Source organism: Lycorma delicatula, chromosome 10 (assembly GCF_047948215.1).
Source record: "Lycorma delicatula isolate Av1 chromosome 10, ASM4794821v1, whole genome shotgun sequence".
Classification (NCBI taxonomy): Eukaryota; Metazoa; Arthropoda; class Insecta; order Hemiptera; family Fulgoridae; genus Lycorma; species Lycorma delicatula.
This window is the reverse complement of record NC_134464.1, coordinates 43685263-43712292: the sequence shown is the minus strand read 5'-3', so window position 1 is coordinate 43712292 and position 27030 is coordinate 43685263. Positions and strand designations below refer to the sequence as shown.

Below are 27030 nucleotides of genomic sequence, written 5' to 3'. Positions count from 1 at the left end.
TCGAGCGTCTCGCAAACAATAAAGCGTCCGAATTTGTCCCCCTCATTTGACTGTTGACGCGAACTAATTTTTACCTATTATTATTATTTTTTTTCATAATTATGGGGCATCGACTACCAAGAGCATTAGCCCTTGTCAATTCCTAAAACAAAAACGGGCGAATAAGAGATAACACATAAATAAAAGTATAAAATAATAAAAATTGTACACACATAATCACTTTGGTATATACGACTTTACTATATGGTTTGAATATTAGTCGTTGAGAAAAGCTCCACAACCGGATGGGATGTAAAAGCTCCCATTCAGTACAAAATAAAACAAAATAAAAGGAATATGTAAATATAGTCTCTGGACATAGAACATATTCCGAAGACATGCCTCCGAAAATTAAATTTAAATACAGTAGAAAAAACAAGCAGATCTCTAATAGCACATTCTTCGTTTCTCAAAATTTTCTTTCTTCCTCTTACTATTTTAAATTGACGACGCAGATCCTCATGTACGATGCAATCTTCCAATAAGTGTTTGACTGTCAACGGTTGCTGACGCTCCTCACAAACCGGTTGATTGCTGCCAGTCAACATACCGACGTTAGGTTCGTATGTCCTATTCGCAACCTTGTTATTACAACCTGCTCTCCCCTCTTGATCGTAGATGGATTGATCCACTTGCAAGGAGAGTCTTTCACGGCGTTAAGTTTTGTTGTTAACCCTTTCCAAACTCTGTGCCATTCACGTCTGACACAAACAGATACGTGACACTTAACATCGCCAGGTCTGACGGGAATTTCCTCGGACAGAGAGCTGCTTCATCCGCAGTCTCGTTTCTGGCAATACCGGAGTGTCCCGGGATCTACATCAGTGTGCTCTCTTGCCCCTTCTTGCTTAGCATCCGGAGCAGTGCAAGTATCACTTTCACCAAGGGGTCCGTTGAGCACGCATCCTGCAGTGCTTGAATACTACCCATTGAGTCGCTGGAGATCAAAAAGGATGGTACATGATAGTGCATTATTATTATTATTATTATTCACTTATTAATTATAAACTTGTTTATTAAACATTTTAATAAACTTAAATTTGTTAACTTGATAAAACTACATAAAACTTGATGTAGATAACTAAATTATAGGAGTACAGACGGACTTGTTTTCACATCTGACTGAATTGAAGGGCCCCAGATAAATGCCTGAGCGGGCCAGCACAAACAAAGATTTCTTTCGGAGAATATCATGGTGGGCATTTCTGTACCTGTGAATATATCTTGCTGGTACATTACCCTTGATATGGAAACGGCAATAAAAATATTCATTGTGTCAATCAAGTTGCGTGTTGTCTAGTTACGTTCACTCTCTGTAGATATAAATGAAATTTAATAACTACTTCTAAGCAAATCCTTAAGACGCAAGTAGTTTTATTCAAATCGGTTGATAGGAAATTATATATATTATAAAGTAGCTAAAAAAAACTTGATCAAATTGAGAAACTGCAGTAAATTAAAAGATTCTTGTGCAAAACTGCATAATACGTCTGAATTTTGTTTATTTTATCTCACATAATATTTTTTGTATAATTATACTACATTATAATTATACTTTTTGTTTAATTATATTTTGTCTAATTTTTGTGTAAGAAATAAAGAAACATAAATTAAATGAGAAAACTTAAAAACATAATTGTTTTAAAATGTAATATTAAAATATATTTTATGTTTATAAGAAAATTAAATTATTATAATTGTACTTGATTAAATAATGAAAATAACTAGTAGACCCTACACACAAGCATCAATTTTAAACTCACTCACCTCTGTGACTTACTTCATAAGCGCGTATGAAAAATTCACCATTAAAAAGTCAACATATCCTCAAATTGAGGTATGTTACACGGAGTGAGTCGTATTAAAAATTCACCATTAACAAGGTGAGGAGTTATTATGCGAGTCAGTGAAAGAGCGAGTTTCTAGTGCGTTCACGTTTGACGCGATTAAGGGGACGTCACAAGTTGGACAGTACATCAAAACAAGAAATGGCTCAGTGAGTTATTGTTAGACTATAAGTTAAAGAGATAATGTACTAAATTTCATTCATAAATTATTAGGGTAGTTTTATTTGTGAACAGGAAAGGTATTTGTAGTGAAAGAACTTTATACTTGGCTTTCCGATTATACTATTGTTTACAATACAATACAATACAATACTAATACTAATTGTTAAAAGTGTTAATATTAGTGGTCTTGCTAATGTCTTTTGTCAATGAGACTGAATCCTGGTTTTCAGTATTTAAGAACTGGTAAATAAATCCTGACAATTACTTTAAATTCGGTTTTGTATGTAATCACTGTCTATTGTTATTATTGACATTTATTATAGTGGTTGTCATTACTATGATTATTATTTACATTTCTTATTATTATAGTTTGCTGATGTCATTATTGCTATTACTCTGATTATTATTATTATAGATTTTTCTTGTTTTACTTATGTTCTTAAACTAATAAATTTTAATTGCATAAATATTTTTAATTGCCAATCGCTCAATATCCTGATCAAGCCGCGAAGACGCAACAATGTAATATTTATACATACATATGTATAAAATTACATTTTAAGTGAATGGTATTTTCGTACTCCTCATACCACAAAACGTAAAGAAAATTTTATTCTCTCCAATCCAACCGTGCGACCGAAAATAAGACCGTATTTTTTTTTCTTCTTAGAAAAATTAATTAAAAAAAACAGTTGGTTGGTTGCATTATTATTTACTAAACCAGACTTGATTTATTTGTTTATTTCTCCACTCTTCTCTTTGTAAAGAATGATAATATATTACCACATAATTCACGATTAATTTTCTTTTTTTATAAGAGATGTACAGCTGGTTATTTCAACATGATTCTCAAGGATTTTTTAATACGCAATATTTAATTATAAACTAGACAAGCCTATTACACATCTTCATCTATATTTAAATCCACATGATATATAATTCGTGATTTGTTTAAATTTGACAGATATCAGTATATTACAATTATAAATCTTTAACTATTCCAGTGAGTTAAAATCATAAAAATTTGCTTCGCAACAACGGTAAAAAATCAAAGAGTGACCTTCTTGTTTTAATCACAAAGTTTTTTTTTTATTAATCTATTTTAAGTTTCACTTTTTTCAAAAAAAAAGAACATCCATTTTTCATAATTTTATTTCTTTTCTATCGCCTAATTAGATCTTATATCATCTATGAAACGTGTGCAATATCGTGTTTAAGTGTTAAAAATTTGCCGGCTTCCGTGACGCGAATGGTAGCGTCTCGTATCCGGTGGTCCCGGATTCTAATCTCGGTCAAGCATGGCATTTTCACACGCTACAAAAAATGTTCGTTCATCTCATCCTCTGAATTATTACTTAACGGTGATGCCCGACGTTAAAAAGAAAGTTAAAAATTTGTTTAAAACTTTTTTTAATTTAAAATCTAAAACTAGGAATACATGGTCATTTCGATTATTAAACAATCATAATCAGTAAATAATATAGAAAAAGAATTTAAAAGAAAAAAATAATAATAAAATAGCATTAATACTCGTTTTATAGCATTTCGTAAATACTGTTTATTTGCCAATAAATAATATTGTTTATTATTTTTTTATTTTTATCTTAATTTTATTTTCCTATATATTCTTTACCCTGAGTAATGATGATTATTCAACAAACAAAATGGCTAACTTGTTTTATATTTTAAATATATATTCTCGTAGCGTAATCTTGCTTCCTAATTTAATTTAATGGGTCTTTTATGTCACTATTTTTTTTTTTTGTTGTTATTTCTCGCGGTTTATATAAAATTATTATCGTTCACATCATTTTATTAAATAATTAAATAATGTCGTAGATAAATAATTTTGTAAAACTTATTTGTATCCCTCTGTATGGCTTATTGATGAGACAGAAATCTATTATAATCCATTTGTATTGTTATAGTCTATTTGTTAATATCTCGTTCTGCGCACAAAAATTAATTTGCTTGCGTAATAATGTTCCCGTTACTTGAAATATAGTTTAGGCTAGTTTTAATTAGTTAACCGAGTACAAATTTTAAAATGTGATTAAAAGTGTGTAGTAGTAAAATTTTTAAAAGTACTTTTAGGTTACTTTTCTCCACATGGCAAGTCCGCTTTTGGATGACCTAACTATAAAATTGTCAGTTAAACAATTTTAACTCATTTTAGATTTTTTTATTTATTTTTATTTTTTTTTATAATGACCTAATTATAAAATTTACATTTTTTTAATATTCTACTTTGTTGTATGTTTCTTTGTGAATTTTTTTTAGTTGCCGTATAACAGAACTCTGTAAAAACGTTGTTTGAGTGATACGACTATAAGTTAAAAATCGTCCTGCTTTATTGTAAGCTCGAAGTGTCCAAGTAGAAAATTTCTAGGTTTATGTTCGGATAGTCAAAGGTTCTAAATTCATTGAATATGTGAAAAAAACAAAGAAATACATAAACAATGGATAAAAAGAGTTTGGATGCATGAGAGAAAAGACCCAGTTTAATAAAACAGAACATATTTGTATGTTTAATTAATGTTATTGAATTATTTGAAACAAATCAAAGATTGTAGACAATATATATATATTATTTTTTCAACATCAAATAAACAGTTTAAAAACAATTATTTAACTCCATCAGATACAGTTCAAATAAAAGGTTAAGTACACTCACCTATCTGTAGCGCTTTCAGAGTCTTTTCTCCATCATCGGCAGACCAGTTTTTATAAATTACACATAATTATAAATTAAAAAATATATTTAAAATTAAGTTAAAATGTTAACTGGTAAGACTCATTATCCTACCGTAGTAGATGTAAAACGTTTTAAATATGAACTAGTACCTACATAGATAATTTTAAAAAAATCTTACGTGGACATCCCATGACTTCCTTGTACGCCTCTCAAATTACATATGCACATTTTTACTTCCTTGTACGTACAAGGCAGTATTTTAATCGCTTACAATTTCGGTTTTCATATTTCAACGGAAATATCCATTTTGACCATCCATGCTGAATCCAATTTGACTAGTCTCGGGGTGAGGCCTGTACGTCAAAGTACAAAACAATTTGGATTTTGGACTTTTTCCTAACTGCAGTAATAAGCCCCCGTTGAGAGATTTTCAACAATATATCATAAGTGGTACTTATTTTCATTGGTTCCAGAGTTGAAGTTGGATACGAACCGATATTCCCTGCCCTTGTACGACCTAAATATTTCATTAATTAAAATTATATTTGGCTATAACTCTGGAACCAATGAAAATGAGTACCACTTATGATATATCGTTGAAAAGCTTGAAGTGAGGGTTTATTACTGCAGTTAGCAAAAAGTCCAAAATCCAAATGTTTTGAATTTTGGGCTTTTTTGGATACTTTTGTTCATTCGATTGCAATCAAAAGGGGAAGTGAAGAACTAGATGTTACAACAGCCCTAAATCCAAAATTTCAACATCCTATGGCTAATCGTTTTTGAGCTATGCGAGATAAATACGTACGTACAGACGTCACGCCGAAACTAGTCAAAATGGATTCAGGGATGGTCAAAATGGATAATTCCGTTGAAATCAGAAAACCGAAATTTATCGCGATCAAATTACTTCCTTTACTTTGTACAAGGAAGTAAAAATGTTAACTGAATTTTAACTACATATTTTACCTGCATATTTTACTTACCTATAAATTAAACTTTATCTGGTGGTGTTAAATATTTTTAAAATAGATATATGCCGGCCTCAGTGGCGCGAGTGATAGCGTCTCGGCCTTTCATCTGGAGGTCCCGGGTTCGAATCCCGGTCAGGCATGGCATTTTCACACACGCTACAAATCATTCATCTCATCCTCTTAAGCAATACCTAACGGTGGTCCCGGAGGTTAAACAAAAAAAGGACTCAAAGCCAGAACCCCCTGGTTTGAAAGATAGACGTTACCACTTCGCCACGGAAATCGGGTTATATTTTATTATATATGACCATTTAATGCATTGAAAACAGCATCAAATATTGAATATTTGTTTATTATTTCTACATGTCTACATAATAAAATATTTATTTATTATTAATTATTCTTGTTTTTATTTTTTTATTCTTGTTTATTTTAATATGGTATTTATATCCAATATGTTTATAAATCACTTTTAAATCAGCTTTCTGTGAAATTAAATTAACTGAAAAGTAAAAGATTCCACACAAATTTAAACCGCTTTCCAAAATGTTCTCTTTTATATATTTAATAAAAGTATTTAAATTAGAGCATGTTTATTTACGTGTAAATAATACCATTATTTTTATTCATTATTATTGGTCGATTAAAATTTCTAACCGTAATAATGTTTATTTATAATAAAAAGTTTTTTTCCCCAGAAAGTAATATAATTAATTATCTATCTATATTTATATTAATCTAGGTTATAAATTTGCTAATTACTGTAAACAAAAAATTGTTGTCTTATTTTATAACTCTTTTTTTTATTCATCTACGCAACCTCATGTCATTATTTAAATCTATCTGCAAAAACAACCGAATAAACCTAACACAAATACTCTTTTTCAGCATATTTTTTTAAAACTTTTACACCCGTATAAAGCACACGAAAAACATTATTATTATTTTATGCGAAATAACTAACTTCCTTATCCTCATCAAACGTAAAGGTAATATTGGTAAATACTTATTTTTATTATCACAAATGTTTAATCTATACTGTTATATAAAGAGGAAAAGACAGTTTTAAACAAAAAAAAAACTACCTGATCAATCTCAACCAAATTTTTACCCATCTTTTTTGACATTAACTGAGAAGATTTTTAGAAATATTTTATCTCGAAAATATAATATATTTTACATATATTATATATATGTATGTAGTAGTGGTGATTTGCAGGTTGTAGTACAAACTTTAATGAATTGAATTAATGAACTATGAGTCTCTATCTGGGTGAGCTGGGTTTGAACTGAATGATTCGAATCAATCGAATGAATAATATTACAAAAATAATAGAATTAAAATAAAATATTAAAATTAAAAAATTTCTGTTTAACAATAATGGGCTTCTAGTGAGGCTAGAGTGATGAGGTATGCCAGCACCTCGTGTGAGACTAAACCAATCATTTCTGCCAACTGATAACAAACGAGGTGTCCCTGGGACGTTGTTTTGGAACGTGCAATGGGGGTGTTTTTATAATATTTCTGCAAACAATCGTCCGGTTTTCAAAATTCAAACGGGGTATTTATTAGTACGTTGAAGGATAATTTTTGCATGCATCAGGTACATTCTTGATATAACAGATCATGAGTATTCGAAAACGTATATATACGTATGTATATATATATATATAAACTAAATAAGTTAGAAGAATATCCAGATTAATAGAAAATTTTCTAATGCAATTCATTAGGTCAACAACCAAACAAACAAAATAACAAAAACGAAAGCAGAAAACCTCGACGTTTCGTCCAAGATGTAGGACTTTATCAAAACAAACCACAAATGACCAAAAAAAAGTATGAAAGTATAAAGTATTTATTATAAGTATGTATTGCTACATCTTAAAAGAGAGCTCTTTTTACTACCTTGTACAAATAATAAAAAGTACTGTGGTCACGAAAAATTTCGTTTTTATAGATTTCAACGGAAATACCCATTTTGACCATCCCTGAATCTATTCTGACTAGTTTCGGCGTGATGTCTGTACGTACGTATCTGGGTACGTACCCATGTATCTCGCATAACTCAAAAAAGATTAGCCGTAGTATGTTGAAATTTTGGATTTAGGACTGTTTTAACATCTAGTTGTGCGCCTTCCCTTTTGATTGTAATCGACTAAACCAAAAGTATCCAAAAAATTTTGATTTTGGACTTTTTCTTAACAGCAGTAATAAGCCCCCATTGAGAGTTTTCAATGATATATAATAAGTGGTACTTATTTTCTTTGGTTCCAGACATATAGCCAAATAAAATTTTAATTAATGAAATATTTGGATTTTAAGGGGATGGTACATCGGTTCGTTTCAGACTTCAACGCCTTTTTTTAAATTTAAATATATTGATTTATTAATAATTATTAACCGCTCATCGCTCATTGTAAAGAAAGTTTTACGATGAATAATAAATCAATAATAACAAAAAGTAAAAAGGTATGAAAAAATATCAGAAGTTATTAATGAAATAAAATTTTATGTACTTTTCATTTAAAAAAAAAATGTATATGTAATTTAATAGGCGTGCATGTAAATCATGTGGTGTCTTCATCAGATTTTTTAATAAGACCATTCCTGTAAAATAAGGCTTGTTATTTATTTTACCCTTTATCACGGCCTTATCGTTATCAACTCTCAGGAAGGTTCGGTTCTACGACCAATAACGACAGATTACGTTCTGGTAATTTTATCGCTACCAGTTAGTTATTCCTAATGATTATGAATGGTTAAATAAATTTCAATTAAAAATGTGTTTAAATATTATTTACAAAAAATATTATATGATAATATAACAAATTAAATACAGTTAGAAATAATAATTAATTATTTATTAGAAACGGAAATTTAAAATTAAGTAATTTTATTATAAGAATGTACAATAAATTTTCTCATGATTGTTTTAACGAATCACAATGATACATAACATATAATTTGACAATTGAATTTTTTATATTATTACTCGGTAAAAAAAGTTTATATTCAAGATGTGTAATTAAAAGATGAAAAAGTATGCATTTTTAAGTTATATATTAAGTTATATATTGTTAAGATAACTTAACCTAACCTTGACATAGACCGAACTAAATTCAATTAAATTTCACTTCTTACGTTGCTTTCTTCTAAATAACGAAGTAACCAAGTTGTATAACAAAGTAGGATACAATTATAATAATAATAACAGTATACAATAAAGTAAGTAGCCAAGTTACTTCGTAAGTAATGTACATTGCAGATTTACCAAAATCCACGCTTTAATCGTAACCTAAATTAATTTAATCTGAAGTTAATCTAATCTCATTCTTAATTTAATTTCACTGAAATCAAAGTATCCTTTATAGCAATTTCCTCGTGAATCATGTACGAATAAATTAATTTTCGTGAATAGACATCGCCTAGAGCACTTCGGGCATTAACATCAATGCCTAGGCATTGATGACAATGCCTAGTCAGTGCCGACAATGCCGGATGATTTCGGTCATTGTCGGTAACATATACAGTAGATAGGTTTTTTATTATAATGAATTATAACAGGACACCCAAATTACCCGATAAACATCTCAGCCTTGGAGTAGGGTTTTATGTACAGCCACAGAATTAGACGCAGAATTCTTGAAAAGGACTATCAGCTGAGCCCTCCACAATTAAATCTCACACAAATACAAAGAATATAATAAATGAAAAATGTTTCTACCGTCCTTAACACAGATCCGACAGGGTTTTTTCTGTTTAGCCTCCGGAACCACCGTTAGGTATTACTTCAAAGGATGATGTGTATAAATGTGAATGAACTGTAGTCTTGTACAATCTCAGGTCGACCATTCCTGAAATGTGTGGTTAATTGAGACCCAGCCACCAAAGAACACTGGTGTCACTAATTAGTATTCAAATCCGTATAAAAGTAACTGCGTTTACTAGGATTTCAACCTTAGAACTCTAGTCTTAGAACTTTGAATCTTAGAACTCTGGTCTAGTGGAGAGTTCTAAGGTTTTCCACTAGACCAGCTTGGTGGGCTATCCGATGGTTATCTAGAAAAAATAAACCGATCAGAACACTTTCGGGAAGGAAAGGATCAAGGATAAGTTGATAAAGGGATGATTTACCAACAAAGGTACCGTGAAACAAGACGAATAAATCTCTGAAAGAAGCATTTCAAAACCTTTCGTAGAAATGGGAATCATCCCACACTTAATCCCTCAGGAGATTAGGTTATTTTTACCCAGATCGGATGTAGTACATCACTGATCAATAATTTTACTTTATTGATAAGCTTTAAATATATGGAAGAATAAATATTACTTTCTCTAGATACTCAAAAACTACTTTAGGCAAACCTCAGGATTCTTTAAGAAAAATATTCCTCCATTCTTTAGAATTGCTGTGGCGTACGGGAGTACCCATAACTGAACATACATAAAATCTTCAGCTACATTCTTCAACTAGAATAATTTTTATTTAATCTTTTTTTTTTTTGAACACTGCGAAATATCAAAACTTTTAAATGATTTACCAATAATAATCATTACATGAGTTATATAAAGTAACTTATGAAGAATCTGAAAGAATTTCAGGACATGTTGGACAAGTGAAAATAAAGAAAAAGGTTCATATAAACATAAGATTGGAAACACTTCGAGTTTTTGAGTTACAACTTGCGAAATATTTCGCCCTTATTTCTGTTGAAAGACTAAAATGAAGCCATATGAAATTCTTGGAACTTCAATTAAGATGCAAATTTTATTGCTTCATCCGGATTTTGACCAGAAAAATTAAATAAAACAGGCATAAACTACCTTACTGTTTAAATTTTCTTTTTATTTATATTTAAATTTGATTTTGTTTTCTAGATATCTTTCAATATTGCAATGATTCTTGTTTTGGTTTAAAATTATAATACAATCTTTTTCTGCCACGTACCGGTTTCTTTTGTTTTTAATAAAAGTTAATTCTTTTTTTAAATCTTTCTTCTCATATTCAGTTGATGTTACTGACGTAATTTTTTTTTCAGAATTAAATTTTGTTGCAAAATATTTTTTTTTACTAGCAAATTAATGAAGTTATTGTACATAAAAACTAAAAAGACAATAATATTTTTAGTCGGTTTACCACACCACTTTTTTATTTTTACTTTCCCGGCGTATGTACGAGTAGCTAGAATATCTATATTAAAGGGGAAAGTATGGTGATAGTATTTAAAATGAGGTATCGTATTTTTTGCAAATCTTTTACGTTTTAGGGTCCAACTAGTTCATCTGCACAAAAAAACCATATATTTACATATGTATGTGTCGCACTGCTTTTGACCTTTTAGCTCAGGATTGACCAAATTGACTTTCTTCAGATTTAGTTCAAATATTTGTATGTATATATAAAATAGTTGGCTGGCTATACTTTTTCGGATTCTGCTTGTAAAACTAAAAAAAAATATCTTTAGGAAAAATGGCAATTTCTCCTTCGTGCTCCCCTTGTCCGCCATTTTATTATTTTTATATAATAATTTATATCTCAAGTTCGGATAGACGAATCAAATTAGTATTTGGTAAGCGTCTTGGTAATAAAGTTTTAAAATTATCAAAAATCAGGACTTAAATACCTTCGAAAATAACAAAATGGCGGCCATGTTTATTTTTCTATTCATATCTCCATAAATATTAGTTTTATCAAAATTTATGTTATTTACTAAAATATTAAGCCTTTTATTTTGAACAAAATGGCTTTTTATTTTTTTTAAATCGGTTAACAAATCATGAAGTTATGGGAGAAAATTGATGGTGTAATTTTGTGTCATAATTATTAGGTCTATTATTGTGAGAAAATTATTACATAATTTGATACTAATTTACAGTACTAAAATTAACAATAAAAAAAAAAACAATATTTCATCGAACTGAACGTAAAGTGGAAGACGTGAAAACAGACACACATAATTACATCAATTTTCTGCCATAACTAGGAACTTATTAAAATTTAAACCTCCAGATCCACTGTTAGGCATTCTTCAGAGGATGAGATAAGTGATTTGTAGCGTGTGTAAAAATAGCATGCCTGATCGGGATTCGAGCCCGGGACCTCCGGATGAAAGGCCGAGACGCTACCACTCGCGTCACGGAGACCGGCTTTTTGTTCTATCTACCCCCGGTTTAAATATTTTTGAAAATTTATTTAAAAATTGATTTATAGAATTATCAAGAAATGTATACAAATTTTAAAATTATATGCCTCGGATCTAATATGCAGAAATGGTTTTTGAATTTTTTTTTCTAATTTTATTACCCTTTATTGAATAATGTTACATTTAGAGAAATGTTTACTTATTAAAATTGATTAAGTTTAACCTATATATGAACATTTTTAGAAAAATGTTTCTTAAAATGTATTCCTCACCTCTAAGAAAAGCTGAATACACAGTTCTAGGACTTTACCGCCATGCGGTTTTTTCTGATGCACAGCTTACACACCATTTAATTAAAAATATTTTTCATTTTATTTAAATATAATATTTTTTATTTTATTTATTTAATTTAATGATTCTAACTAAAGCGCGCGCATAAACCGTATTTCATTCGTGCGGGTGTGGCGATACTAGTGGTCACTTTAAATACTTTTTTACACTTTAAATATTAACCATTTATTTAATTCTACCGCTCACCCGTGACGTTACAACATAACTGATGCCGGAGGCTAAACAGAAAAAGAAAGAAAGACGAATTTTTTGGCCTGGAGGTGCGATTTTGGACTTTTTTTAGAAATATTATTATTTTTTAAGTAACAAATGTGCCTAAGAAAAATAAGAACTTTATTAGGCGAAAACTTGAGATACTGAGGGTGACCTTGCTCTACAGCCTCACCCCCTTGACCTTTTATGTTGAAAATTTACTGTAATCAGTGTCCTATACATAGAAGTAATCTGACCAAGTTTGGTCAAAATCGGTCGACTAGTTCTGGAGATATAAGGTGATTTAAAGGCCAACACCGAAAACCAAACACATATACACATACATATGAAGATCTGGAAAATTTCCATCCTTGTTTTTTGGGTGTCTTAGATGACAAAACGTAAAGATCCGGTGAAAATCTCATATGCCCAAATTGGATCGATCACCATACTTCCCTTCTATAGCTATAGAGGTCTGCTACAGCGCTAGGCGGGAAAATAAAATACATATTTTGTTTTTTGGTTCCAACTCTTTTAATTTTTATTTATATTATTATTATTATTATTGTTATTTTTTTTGTATTTTTCTTCATCACTTGAAGGGCTGTTAAAATTAAGGTAGTTCTGGCACCTATATTATATTCCGGACCCAAAACGAGAAACAATTTTTTTTCATTAGTTTCATAAAAGTTATACTTTACTTTTCAGTCTAAATTTATATTTAATAGTTATAGTTACAGTATATAGTTATAGTTATAGTTTACTTTTCAGTTATTTTAAAACAATCCTCTTCTAAATTAATTATTTTTTATTAGAGGTCTCTTCTTTATAAATAAATTATATAACAGAGATCCCAAAAGAAATTTATAAAGATTTGATTACAAATAAATTGTTTAATTGTGTACATTTTAAAATTATTTGATAAAAATATGAAATCATTTTATTACAAAAAATAAAAGTCAGACCCTTAATGTCTGAATTGCAAAAACTTTCCGGCGAAGCCGAAAATATATTGCAGTGAAACAGTTGTGCAAGGTATAATATGACTTGATCAGCGTAGCCGGGAAAATCATGCAATAATTTGCCAGCTTCCATTTGACTGCACTGCTCTTGTGGGGGGGGGGGCAGTGACCGGCCACCCTGGAACTTAGAGGTCAAGGGGAAAAATTGGCCACTCACAAGCAGTGAGTCAATGTGGCGAGAGGCGCATTGTCGGACCGTGTGGTAGTTCCTTGATGCGGTCGCTTTGTTCAACCGACATCAGTAGTTTACTTGGAGGAAAAGACTCCTACCACACTGCTCTGGGAAGCTAACCTAGAGATACATTTGGCTGACCACCAGCCAATTAAGGCTCCAAGCGCTTTAATAAGGTTGACAGGTACTTTCTGGCATTCAGCGAGCTTGGCGTGGCAGCGAATCGCTGTTTCGACGAAATTAATTTTAATTTATGGATGTCATATATATTTTTAGTAGTTGACGGGGTGCGCCTGCCTATTTTAGCAAATATATGACAAGTGAGCGGTTGGGATACGTAAGCCGGTGGTGTATGTCATCGCGCTTAGTCCGCTATGCTATTAGGTAAGCTCTTGGAGCTATTTAGGATACTAGTCGCTAAACTGTTTGAGGCTCAGTAGCCGTTTGTGGCACAGACATTTGGTCGTATTCTTTAGGGCGACCGAATGGGGTAGTTGTCGGCCTCCGTGGCGCGAGTGGTAGCGTCTCGGTCCTTCATCCGGAGGTCCCGGGTTCGAATTCCGGTCATGCATTGCATTTTCACACACGCTACAAATCATTCATCTCATCCTCTGAAGCAATAACTAGCGGTGGTCCCGGAAGTTAAACAAAAAAAAGTAAAAAGAATGGGGTGGTGGCGGGAGAAATACTAAGCAAACCAATTGCCAGCTTCCAAAAATAACTTGTGGACCTACAGTTTTAGGACCTATTTATATAATTCTTTCAAATCAAAAACCATATAAAATTTTTAATTCACGTTCCAAAAATTTCAGTATGATTTTATTTTATTCTTGAAGCAGAAATCAGAGAAAAACGTTTTCCCAATCTAAAAATTGAAAACGAATCGTTTACGGACCTAAGTTTATATGAAAACGTTTTTCTTTATTTCATTTGTAGAACATGTCCTAAAATTTTTTCCGTTTTTTCGTGAGACAATCTGTGTAATATAAAAGAAATGTTTTTCCTTATGAAGTGTTTGCCATAAATTTGAATTATTTTGAGATCGTTTTTACAACGTGAATTTGAATATAATATTTTGTAATAAAAATAATATGTTAGATAAGTAATGAAAATGGATTTGTTAGTAAAAAATAAAAAAAAGGTTAAAACAAGCAGTTGATTAGTCAGAAATGATTATTCTTGTAGCCTTCAGAGCCATCGGTTTTTTTTGTTGGCATAAACTATAGGACAGCAAAAATTGATACTGGCAAACATCTAACTTATCTAAAACAGTTCAATAAGTAAACTTAAAATAAGGAAAAATTTCGTTGCTTATTTTATTTATTTATTTACATATACATACTTTCATTACATATTAACGAACGGAGAAAGTTGATAAACCAGTTAAAATGTAAACTTAAATGATATACAGTCTATAAACACGCTATAAAACATATAATATGTTTATTTATGTCATATATTATAATACATTCTTTGAAAACAGTAATTATAAGTCATTATTAATATATATATTGTCTTGAGCCGTATAACCTTTTTATTTATTTATTTTTAACTCAAAGAAAGTTATCTTCTTAGAACCTACAAATTTTCATTAATTTTTCAAAAAGTTATGACTTTTTGTGAAAGTTATCATAAATTATCAAATTTATTTTAAGAAATCGAATTTTAGTGCTCGTAAAACCTTTTTACAAAATTTATCGATTATTCATTGAGGTTAAATCAAAATTTATATTTGCTGTTATAAAGGTTTTTTATAGATAAAACTAATGTGTATTTTTTTTTTTTTACTTTTAGTTTTTTGAATATTTATGTATTTTTTATACGTTAATCTCTTTCATTTTATATATTTTTTTAAATAAATGAAATTCTTATGATACCGCCGTTATAGAAAAATATAAATATAAACCTTTATATAACATTACGTAATTTTTTTGTTCTTAAAACTGGGTTTTAAAAAACACTCTTTGTTAGGTGAACAACCACAAAGGTTATTATAACCCTGAAAAACATAAGTGGTACAGTACCGTATTGAAAAAAATTATTAAATTTTAAATCAAAACTAAATAAAATCACAAAAAAAAACTTTAGAAGTAGCATACAAAGAATTAAATGATTGTAAAGAAATCTTAGACAATTGAAAAATGTGTATGTTAAAGTAGTTGTAAAATTTTATCGCTCAGAAATACAAACTTATTAAAAAACGTATTAAAAAATCTGATGTGGACACCACATAACTTTCTTGTACGCCTATTAAATTATATACACACTTTTTTAAAAGTACATAAAATTTTATCTCACTAATAACTTCTGATTTTATTTCATTTTTTTTTTTATTTTTATTGTTATTGAATTGTTATTTATTGTAAAACTTTTTTGCATAGCCAAAACAAATGCAGGCTGGCGCATAGTTTCGAATCATACGGCATATCGCGGCACTGGACTGAATATTGGTTTCTCTTGATGAGTAGATTTGTTCCATAACAAGACAATATTGTCTTTCCGTTACGTTGAAAATAGAGCGCGAATATTTTTACGGCACACAATCGCACATATATTTTCTAAATTTATATTCAATTAAACCGTATTAAGATTCTCTATGAAAAAGATTCTTATTAGGTGCTGTTGTCGACTTGAATTTTGATTTTATCTTTATTACAAAGATTCTACCGCTAAGCTTTTTGAAATACTCTACTCTGTTCTCTATCTTTTGTGGATTTCGTGTATTCTTGTTCATTACGAAACCTACTTCTTCTTTCTTTTTCCTGTTTAGCCTCTGGTAATTACCTTTCAGATAATACTTCAGAAGATGAGTGTAAATGAAGTGTAGTCTTGGACAGTCTCAGGTCGACCATTCCTGAGATGTGTGGTTAATTGAAACCCAGCCACCAAAGAACACCGGTATCTACGATCTAGTATCAAATCCGTGTAAAAATAAGTGACTTTACCAGGACTTGAACGCTGGAACTTTCGACTTCCAAATCAGCTGATTTGAGAAGACGCGTTCACCACTAGATCAACCCGGTGGGTTCGAAACTTACTCCTGCCTGCCCTTTATTTGACGCTGAGTTATTTATTCTAAAATCACCTGACCAAAAGTCGTTTACCTCGCTAATTCCTACTACATCTACACTTAACCTATCCATTTCCCTCTTTAAATTGTCTAACCTATCAATCTTTTATAGACTTCTAACATTTCACGCTCCGACTCGTAGATTGTTTTTATTTTTTTATTTTCTGGTGACCCGTTTTTAGTAGTCCCTCACCCGGAGATCCGAACGGGGACTAGTTTACCTCCGGAATATTATTTTACCAAGGAAGGCGCCTCCATCTTTGTTACATGAAAATACAGAGAGCTACATTCTCTTGGAAAAAGGAAACAGCCGTAGTTTTCCGTGCATGAGAAGAAAAGATCAGAAGCTTTTGAAATGTGGTGCTATAGGAGAATGTTAAAAATCATAAAGTGACAAGGGCGGATAAAGTGACAAATGAAGAGGTGTTGCGGCAATTGATGAAGAATGAAGTATTTGGAAAAATATAGTTAAAAGAAGTGACAGACTTATGGGCCACATATTAAGACATCCTGGAATAGTCGCTTTGATATTGGAGGAACGGGAATTTGGGAAAAATTGTGCAGGCAGGCAACGTTTGGAATATGTAAAACAAATTGGCAGGGATGTAGAATGTAATGGGTGTACCGAAATGAAACGACTGGCACTAGATAGGGAATCTTTGAGAGCTGTATCGAACTAGTCAAAGGACTGAAGACAAAAAAAAATTCGGTGCTACAACTAGAACTCTCCATTCCTTATGGACAAGCGTTTCTAGAATATTACAATAAGACTTAAATCTGAACCTGAATATTCATTTATGACTTAACTATGATGAAATACATAATACGATCAAATACATTAAGCTTAAGTTAAAATTTCACCTCGGTTGGTCAAGCCGTTTTTGAGATATCGCTTGACATATATACAAATATCCAAATTAAAAAGACTTTTTAATGAATACTTGTAGTACATTCCTTTTGATTTTATTACATTTTGAAATCTTTTCCTTTGCTTTTTGTTAGTTTTAAACGTTTTTTTTAAATTGTGGTAAAAAAAGAACGTTGTGTGTTTTTCAAGGAACGTTATACCTATCAATAAACTCCTTTACAAGAGAAGAAATAGGGGAGAAACAGTTTCTTGAAAAAATAAAACAAAAGGAATGGAAAGAAACGACGTAAATATGTGTAGACTGCGACTAAGTGTGAGTGAATATTTTTCATTGGGTTTTTTCAACGTTTTTCAACGAATTTTCATGTAAAAATACTATAAATATTAAAAAACAAGCTGCCAACTCAGTTGTTTCTAATCCACGACTTACACAAACAATTAAAATTATTTGTCATTTCATTTAAATAAAAACTTGGTTAACTAAATTTAGAGAATTTTTTGTTTAGAGAAATTTTTATTTGTTTCTTTTATTTAATTCAGTGATTCTAACTAAAGCGCGCGCGCATACCGTATTTAATTCGCGTGAGTATGGCGGTACTAGCAGCGGCAGTCGGCACTAACTAAAATAATATAATTTCTCAACTTATATAGAAAAAATTTTGCTTATACGGTTGGCAGACTGGTGTAGCCGTGAGGCTTAACGCACCACGTACCGAGTTAACCGGGCCATCGAATTGGAAATCAAGCCAGACCGAGTTACTTTTTACACTATAAATATTATTCATTTATTTAATTCTACCGCTCCCCTGTGACGTCACAACATAGTAAACGACTACAACAGCTGTGCGTCAGTGCTACCAACCTTTTAAATATTAACTAAATTAAATAAAATAAATAATTAATATTAAAGTATAAAATAGAATTTGGTTAGCAACCCTTCGGAATTTCACATTTCCAGGTCTAAGAGAACGACGGGAAAGGGAATTTCCCGTAGAGAAAAAGGGAAATTCCAAGATGGCGGATTGCGACACTAGCGCTCCTTGTGGTGACAGGGGATTGATTCTATTGACGCAGTATGCTCACGTAGTCACTGATTTAGAGAATTTTTTTTTTGCAAATATGTGTATTGTTATTTTTTAATTATTAATGTTAATGTGCCTAAGAAAAATAAAACCTTAATTAGGCGAAATCTCGAGATACTCGGGGTGACCTTGTTCTACAGCCTCAACCCCTTTTAAATTGAAAATTTGATGCCATCAATGCCCCATACATAGACGTAATCTAACCAAGTTTGGTCAAAATCGGTCCAGTAGTTCTGGAGTTACAAGGCGATTTAGAGGCCAACACCGAACACACACACATACATATACGAATATTAACATCAGAAAAATTTCCATCCGGTTTTTTATTTTTTTTTGTTCCTTATGCGTTAAAACGTTACGATCCGGTGAAAACCGCATATGCCCAAATTAGACCGATTGCAATACTTTCCCTTCTAGAGCTACAGCTTTGCTATAGCGCTATCTAGGCGGGAAAGTAAAAGAGATAGAAGCAAAATTGTATGTTTTGTAGGTATAGAAAAATCAATTGGCAGTGTCAAATAAAATAAACTTAGAGAAATATTAGGAAGCCAAAGATTGGATTTGAAAGGTAGAAGATTAATTATATAATTAGAACTTGGAATTAGAAAACGGTTACGAAAATAGAGGATACTTCAACTAACTGATTTTATCATGAAAGATGAATATGTCAAGAATGGTGTCTATCACCAACGTCATCCAATATGTATTTTATAAATGTTCTAGAAGAAAATAGATTCAGTATAAGAGAAATAATTTTTTCTTTGGCAGGAAGCACAAGATATTGTTCAACAGATGATTTCAAATTTGAAGAAATTTACGGCAATGAAATTCTGCAAGAAGTAGAAGGAACTGAAAAAGTAAAAATAGTACAGAAGGAGAAGCAAGATTACATAAGTGAAAAAAAAAAAAAAAATAGCAGTGATTTAGAGGCACATAATAAAATGAAAGAGTTATTATGTAGTAAGATAGCCAAAGAGATGAAAAAATATCTACTCTTATGACACTGAAAAAAAGAGAAAAGAAAAACTGGATATATTTGAAGTACAGGTACTGAAAATATTAAATTGATTGTAAAAAAAGAAAATTAAGCAATAATAAGGAGAAATAATAAGCATAATAAATTAGTCAGAACAAAAATGCTGTGAAATATTGTGAGAGGAGAAAGATTGATTAAAACAGTACTAGAAAGATCAGGTGATGTTGCAAAAGGGAGGCTGGGAATAGAGGTGAATGGAGACTACTTCTTACAAGAGAAATCATTGAAATTTGTCTATTTGATATAAAGTAAGACTAGAGTTAGTGCGTACAATTAAAAAAAAAAAATACTAGTCAATTTGAGAACTTCTTCATTCTTTTTTTAATGATTTAAAAATTAAGAACTAATTGATTTACAGCGGTTGATTCCTATATAGTAAAAATAACCTTCAGTTAGACATTTAAAATTAGTTACTAACCTATAATAACTATACAGTTTTGTTGAATTAAAAATAAATTGCCTACGGTGCTAAAAAAAAATAATAAATTAAAGGAAAAAAGGTAGTATTTTTAGATTTTTCATTTAAACAACAATTTTTTTTTAATAATTCAAAAACTATTATAAATATTATTATTATTATTACAAAATAATTATGGGTAATTTTGTTAATGCTATACAATTTTTTGTAGATGTATCAGTATATAATGTTAGATATAATTAGAGGTTATCCGTAAAATAGCAAATGTTAGTAAACATTATATAGCATAATCATTATCGTGTCAGAATCGTTTTCACTTCTGAATATATACGCATATACATAAAATTTGTGTTTTTTCATTTTATTTTACAGTTAATGCTTAGCTATTTATAATTAGTAAAATGAAATTAATGATACTAAAGAAGGATTTGCAATTTTATAAAAATATCCCTTTCGGGACACCGGAAGATGGAGGTAGATTTTACCGGTGCTACTACTGCATAAAATAAATGTCCACCTTAAAGTTAAGAAAAATTTCAAATTTACTCAATACGACAATGGTTGCATGTGAAAAAAATTTCACATGTTTAGCATACGACAAGCCCCATCTTCTTCCAATTCCAGTAACATGTTGGTCATCCCTTGCCGTAAGGATTGATTATATTAAAAATTGTTTCAGACAAAAGTTTTAGGTAATGTTTAGAGGACTAACGGCACTTTAAACATATTTCGATACTCTGCCTATTAAGGAAGGTAAGATTCTTTTTTGTCTTCGAAACCTCATTTTTTCAACCCCCTGGGCCAATGGTTGGTGATATCAAAAAACTTTACTTAGATACGTTTTAGGCCCTTCACGAAAGAATAGTAGGAACTGAAACGAAATCGATATTTTACTTAATAAGATAGTTATAGCGATATTTTGTTTTTACATGTTTTGGTCATCCCTTGCCGTAAGGGTTAGTCATATCAAAAATTGTTTCAGACAAAATTTTTAGGTAATGTTTAGAGGACTAAAACGACCACTATAAACCGATTAGATATTGTGTTTATTAAGGGAGGTATGATTTTTTTTGTCTTCGAACCCCATTTTTCCACTCCCTGGGCCAATGGTTGGTGATATCAAAAAACTTTGCTTACATATGTTTTAGGCCCTTATCCAAAGAATAGTAGGAATTTTAAAAGAATTCGATATTTTACTTAATAAGAAGGTTATAGCGATATTTTGTTTTTTTCGAAAAAGCCCTCCCATTTCCACCCCCTTGATCCGATTTTGCCTATTAACAAACTCGACCGAGATTTTGGGTCGTTATATTTTATGTATCGATTTGAAAGTGATTGGCGCAAAATTACGGCAGTTATCGTGTCCACAAGAAAGTTTATATATATATATATTATATATACTTTTGAACTGATGGTAGTTTTGGGGTCTGGGAGATGTAAAACGTGAAGATATGTCGACATTTTCCGGAAGTTGAAACATGGTACCCATTACAATAGCTAGCTTTCTTATGAAATGTACCTAAAAGAAGTAATTTTTACCATACCTAAGTAATCAGAAGCAAACAACTATGAGGATTATCGGTATTTTTTCGTTTTATGACACCCAAAAATCTTTCCCCAAATCCAATCAAAATCACCCAAAAATAATTATTATGAGGAAAAAAAACAATTTTTAGGCGAGAAAAAAGGTAAAACAATTTTTTTTTACCTACGCTCGTTTCGATCGCTAATTAACAGTATGTTTTGATTATTAAATAATAAATAATTACAATAATTACTGAATTTATTATTTAAATTCTCAAAACATTACTGTGTTAATTAGTCAAGGTTAGCGAGCGAAGCGAGCGTAAGTTAAGTTTTGTTAATTTATATCTATAAAAAATTTTGACAAATAATGCAATAAGGATTATTGTATAAAATTTTAGATATAAATTAACAAAACTTAACCTACGCTCGCTTCGCTCACTAACCTCGAATAATTAACAGTAATATGATATTTAAACAATAAATAATTTCGGGTATTCACACCGTGCATCGTATCGTGCATGTTCGTTTTACCATGCTACGAAAAAAAAAATTATATATATATATATATATATATATATATATATATATGCGATGTATACTTCGGATGAATGCTACAGTAATATGTGTTGTGGGTGCTAGCGTGCTTGTTCGTATCCTGCGTCGTATCATATCGTAGCGTACGACGTGTGTTCCTATCGTGTTTCGTATTGTGCATGTTCGTTTTATCTTACTACGGTAAAAAAAAAGTATATGATGTATACTTCGGGTGCTACAGTAATTCGTGTTGTGGTGGTGCTATTATGTAAGATTATAATGAGTGTTGGGTTTCTTAAGGTTTAATGTTTCTGTTTCTCGTTCTTCGTTATTCTATGTAAGTGTGGAATATAACATTGTTCATTGTATGAAAATTGTACTGAATAATTATTTGCAACTTTGTGGGGCCGAATTATTCGGGGTGCTGTTTTTTCAGAGGTGGTGACCTCTTGCAAGAGGTCACCACCTGCAAGAGGTGGTGACCTCTTGCAGGGACTGCGTTAAGTTTAAAAATCGGGTCCGGTCTCCACCTGGTACATTTGCAAAAAAAAAATAAATAAATAATTGCAATAATTACTGAATTTATTATTTAAATACTCAAAACATTATTACTGTGTTAATTAGTCAAGGTTAGTGAGCGAAGCGAGCGTAGATTGTTTGATTAAATTATATTTATAAAATATAAATGGTTATATTGAATGAGTTCCTAACTTGTTCACAACTTGATTTGGCGAGGAAAAATTATTTTTATCAATTTAAAAAAAAAACTTTTTTTCAATTTTTTCTTATTTTAAAATTACTTTTATATCCAAAATCAAGGACATATAATGATTGTTCACTTATTCGAAAATCCAAATTATTTATAATTTCACGTCTTAAGTAAATAAAATTGTTTGAAAAGGAAATTTTATAAATAGATTATTGAAATATTATGTTAAATAAATATTTAGTTGAAATAATGTTGTAAATAATATATTTTTTAATTAAGTTAAAAATCATTTAATTAACCACCAATATAAATATGTAAACTCAAACCTAATATATAGTTCAAAGTAAAATAAATTTAACAAAACAATTTTTTATGTTCAAAATTAGCACAAGAATGACAAAATAAGAAAACACATTTAAATAATAAATTAATAAAAATAACTTCAAAAACATTGTATTAAAATAAAAAATATATACCGTTTCAATTTTTTCCTTAATTTCAATTTATAAATATAAAAATATTTTCAAAAAATAATTTTTTTTTTTAACTTCAGTGCGTTTTTTTTTTTTGTGAAATGACGGACATTTGGTCATTTTGCCCTATGAAAATGGAAATTTGTAGCGTATGAAAAATGCCATGCCTGACCGGGAATCGAATCTAAAACCCCAGTTGAAAGGCAACATCCTCCACAGCGACCGGCGGAGTAGCCGATTATTTATTTATTTTATTTTGTTTTTTAGATTTATTTTAAATACGGATGACGTACAAAAAGTACGCCATATTTCTTCTGAATAGTTTTTTCCTACCTAGAAAAAATAACTATTCACAGGAAAATTAAAGATGAAAAACCTGCACCTTAATAAAAATAATAAATTGAATATAGCGAAGCAGATTTCTGCGGCGGAATGGTAGGATCTCAGCCTTTCATCCGGGAGTCCTGGATTCGAATCCGATCAGGTCTGTCATTTTTCATACGCTAAAAAATTCCATTTCCATAATCCCGCATACTTTAAAATATATTTCATAAAAAAATATTTAAAAATATCTTATTTCAACAGCTTCTGTGGTTGAAGACTGCTACTTAGAATGAGGTAAGATTATTTGATACGTTAATATTTTTAATTTTCCAGTAAATTTTCTTAAATTTTCACGAAAATATTTAGAATATTTGAATTAAATTTTGCTTACATATCATTACTGCATAAAAATCCATTACAGGCAAGAATGATGAAAAAGAAAAATAGAAAAATATCTTAGAATAGTCCATGGAAAACGAATCTTTCGTTTAAAAATCTTCCTTGAACCACCAGATTTTAAAACGATTAAACAAATTTTCGAAATCGATCTATTTAATTAAAAAACTCACATTAAAAAAAGCCTATAAATCAAATTGAGAACATGGTTTTAATTTTTATTTTGAAGTCGGCAAAAATAATAATAACATTTAATTATTGTTTATCAAAACCAATATCACTATTAATAATAATTCGATAACGCTTGCAACACCAAAAATTTGTATCATACATGATTAACAAAAGAACAAACTATTTATTTATGATTTTAATGACTTAATTCCCCGCAGAAGCTTTGAGAAACTACTACGTGGAAATCAAATTTTGTAGTCTTAGTATATGAAAAATTCTAGCCGAGATTCGAACCCGGGAGACCCCCGGATGAAAGACCGAGACGCTACCACTCCGCCACGAAGATCGGCATATAGAAAATAACATTTAATTGAATAATTTAATTTAATAAAATACATAACAACTGAATAAGGTTAAAAAAAAATAACCTAAAGGTAATTTTCAATAATATAACATAATTTTTAATATTAAGAGACAAAATTTTTTTTTTTCTATTCGTTAAACTTATAAAATTAAAAATGAAACTTAAAAATAGATGCCGATCTCCGTGATGGAGTGGTAGCATCTCAGTTTTTTATCCGGGGGTTCCACGTTGAAATACCGGTTAGGAGTAGCATTTTTCATTAACTACAAATCTCCATTTTCATATGCCTACGTGATGAATTAATTTTTCAGTCAGAAAAAAACATATATAAAATGGAATGTGAAGAGCAAAATTGTGAAAAATTTTATTTAGTAATGATAAACAGAGACGTTAAATAAAAACATCTTCAGGAATATTTACATAGCATATATATATATATATATATATATAAAATAAATGAACATTTAATTACGCTGAGAAATTTATTCTAATCTAATTATATCATATTAGATATAATACGATATATAATATGAATATAAAATATAAAAATATTTTTTTTAAGCACATAAATAAAATACATATTATAAATAAATAATAACAAATATAAATCCTTTATTCTCGAAAGGATAATCATATTAAAAAAAAACCGATAAAACATAAATATTGAATAAGTAAACTTTGAATATTGTGACTAGATTAGGAAAATAGTACATTCATTAAAATTATTCATATTTTGATTTAAAAAACATTTTTTTTTTTCAATTATGATACCAAAAACAACACTTTTATTATCTGCCACAAATTCAATAGCTACTCATTTTATATCGGCGATGTGATAAACAAACTTACTGCTTACAGTTTTAGTATTTTAAAATGTATTAAATTAATTTAAATTTTCATACATACCTCCTTATGAAGCAGAAATTTCTGTATAGTTAGGGAAAAAATAAAACATAAATAGGAAAATTAATTTTTACAAATAAATAATAATTATTTTTAAGAAAATACGCTTATTTTTAATTAAAAGTCCATTCAGATTTCGGTAATTTATTTTTACCTTGTTATCTTTACTGAAAACTAAATAAGAATCAATTTGGTTCTACGTAACATTTAATTTGATAAAAATTTATGTCATAAATTTTTATATCAGTGAAATCATAAACAAACTTACTGTCTACAGTTTTAGAATTTTAAAATAAATTAATTTAACCTTATACAAAATATAAATAATTATATATTATAATTGATAAATCATTTTTACTTACCAATAATAATTTCATGATGTATATTTATTAATTTTCTTTTCGATGTATAAATTTTTAATAAATCAAATTAGAATACATTTATTAGATTACATTTATTTCGAATTGAACTGTTTTATCACTATAATTTTAAATATATATATATTTATATATATAATAGAAATAAAAATTCATATTTTAAAAATAATATCTATAATGCATATTTTTGTTCATTTTATCTTCACAACGCGTTTATTAATAAAGTAAAAATAAACTTGAATAAACACTTAAATTTAAAAAAAAATTCTTATTTTATAATTTCCCACAAATTAACGGTGCTTTTATCAGTTGAGCTATATTACCACAAGTCCGTGGTGTATGCAACTGGTTGTAGGTAGGTAAAGATGTTTACTGACATAGATTAGTTACTGTCCTTTCTTAACGGTTTACAGTTACTTTATTTCTTTAGAACCAGCCGCTTAAAAAATAGTAAGTGGTGGGAGATCCTTCTTTAGTTCTTCCAGTCTCCTGTGATTGAAGTAATAGCGCCAACACATAGATAGCAGCAAAGTTCTGATAAGATGTGTACTCTTTGTAGACTTTTTTAATAATGTAGGCACTATTTTTCTTTAGAATTCTATTTCTGATTTGAAGTATGTTAAAAATGATATACTTATTTTTCATTTGATAACCTAACTTATTTTTTTTTAAATGTTTTGTTGTCTTTTGCATTAGTTCTCTATTTCTAGTCTCTTATGATTGTAGTAATAAAGCTAATACAAAGATAGCAGCATAGATCAGATGAATCTGTATGTATTCTTTGCATAGCCCATTCGTTATTCATTTATACTGTTATTCCTGATTTGAATTAAAATTTGCTTAAGGAATGATCGTATTAATTGAAACAACAACTTAACCAAAAAAAGTTGAACTTCTTTTTGTTAATAATTACGTTGGTTAAAAATAAAGTTGTAAGTATTTTTGCAAGTGCATGTCCTCACTGATTATTAAAAGATTTTATTTAACTCGCTTTAGAAATAATCAAATCTTGCAACTGCTATATCTTTTGATCTATCGTATGAAAATCAATGAAATTTGGTACACGTATGTAACTTCGATGACAATACAGCACTACGGTGTCGGAATTTGATATGACCCATCTCCACACCACCACGCTAAATTACCTCTACGGTAAATTCATGCATTTAGTAGAAATTTT

The 27030-nt window shown here is 29.7% G+C and overlaps 1 protein-coding gene across 1 annotated transcript in view; it reads right to left on the bottom strand.

Moving 5' to 3' along the window:
- Positions 1-26265, bottom strand: part of LOC142330981 (uncharacterized) — a 113325-nt gene extending 87060 nt beyond the window's left edge. The window contains exon 1 of the mRNA XM_075376476.1: positions 25836-26265. Coding sequence (XP_075232591.1) covers positions 25836-25850 — 15 coding nt within the window. The 5' untranslated portion in view covers positions 25851-26265. The remainder of the gene's footprint in view (positions 1-25835) is intronic.
- Between the last annotated feature and the right edge of the window lie 765 nt (positions 26266-27030).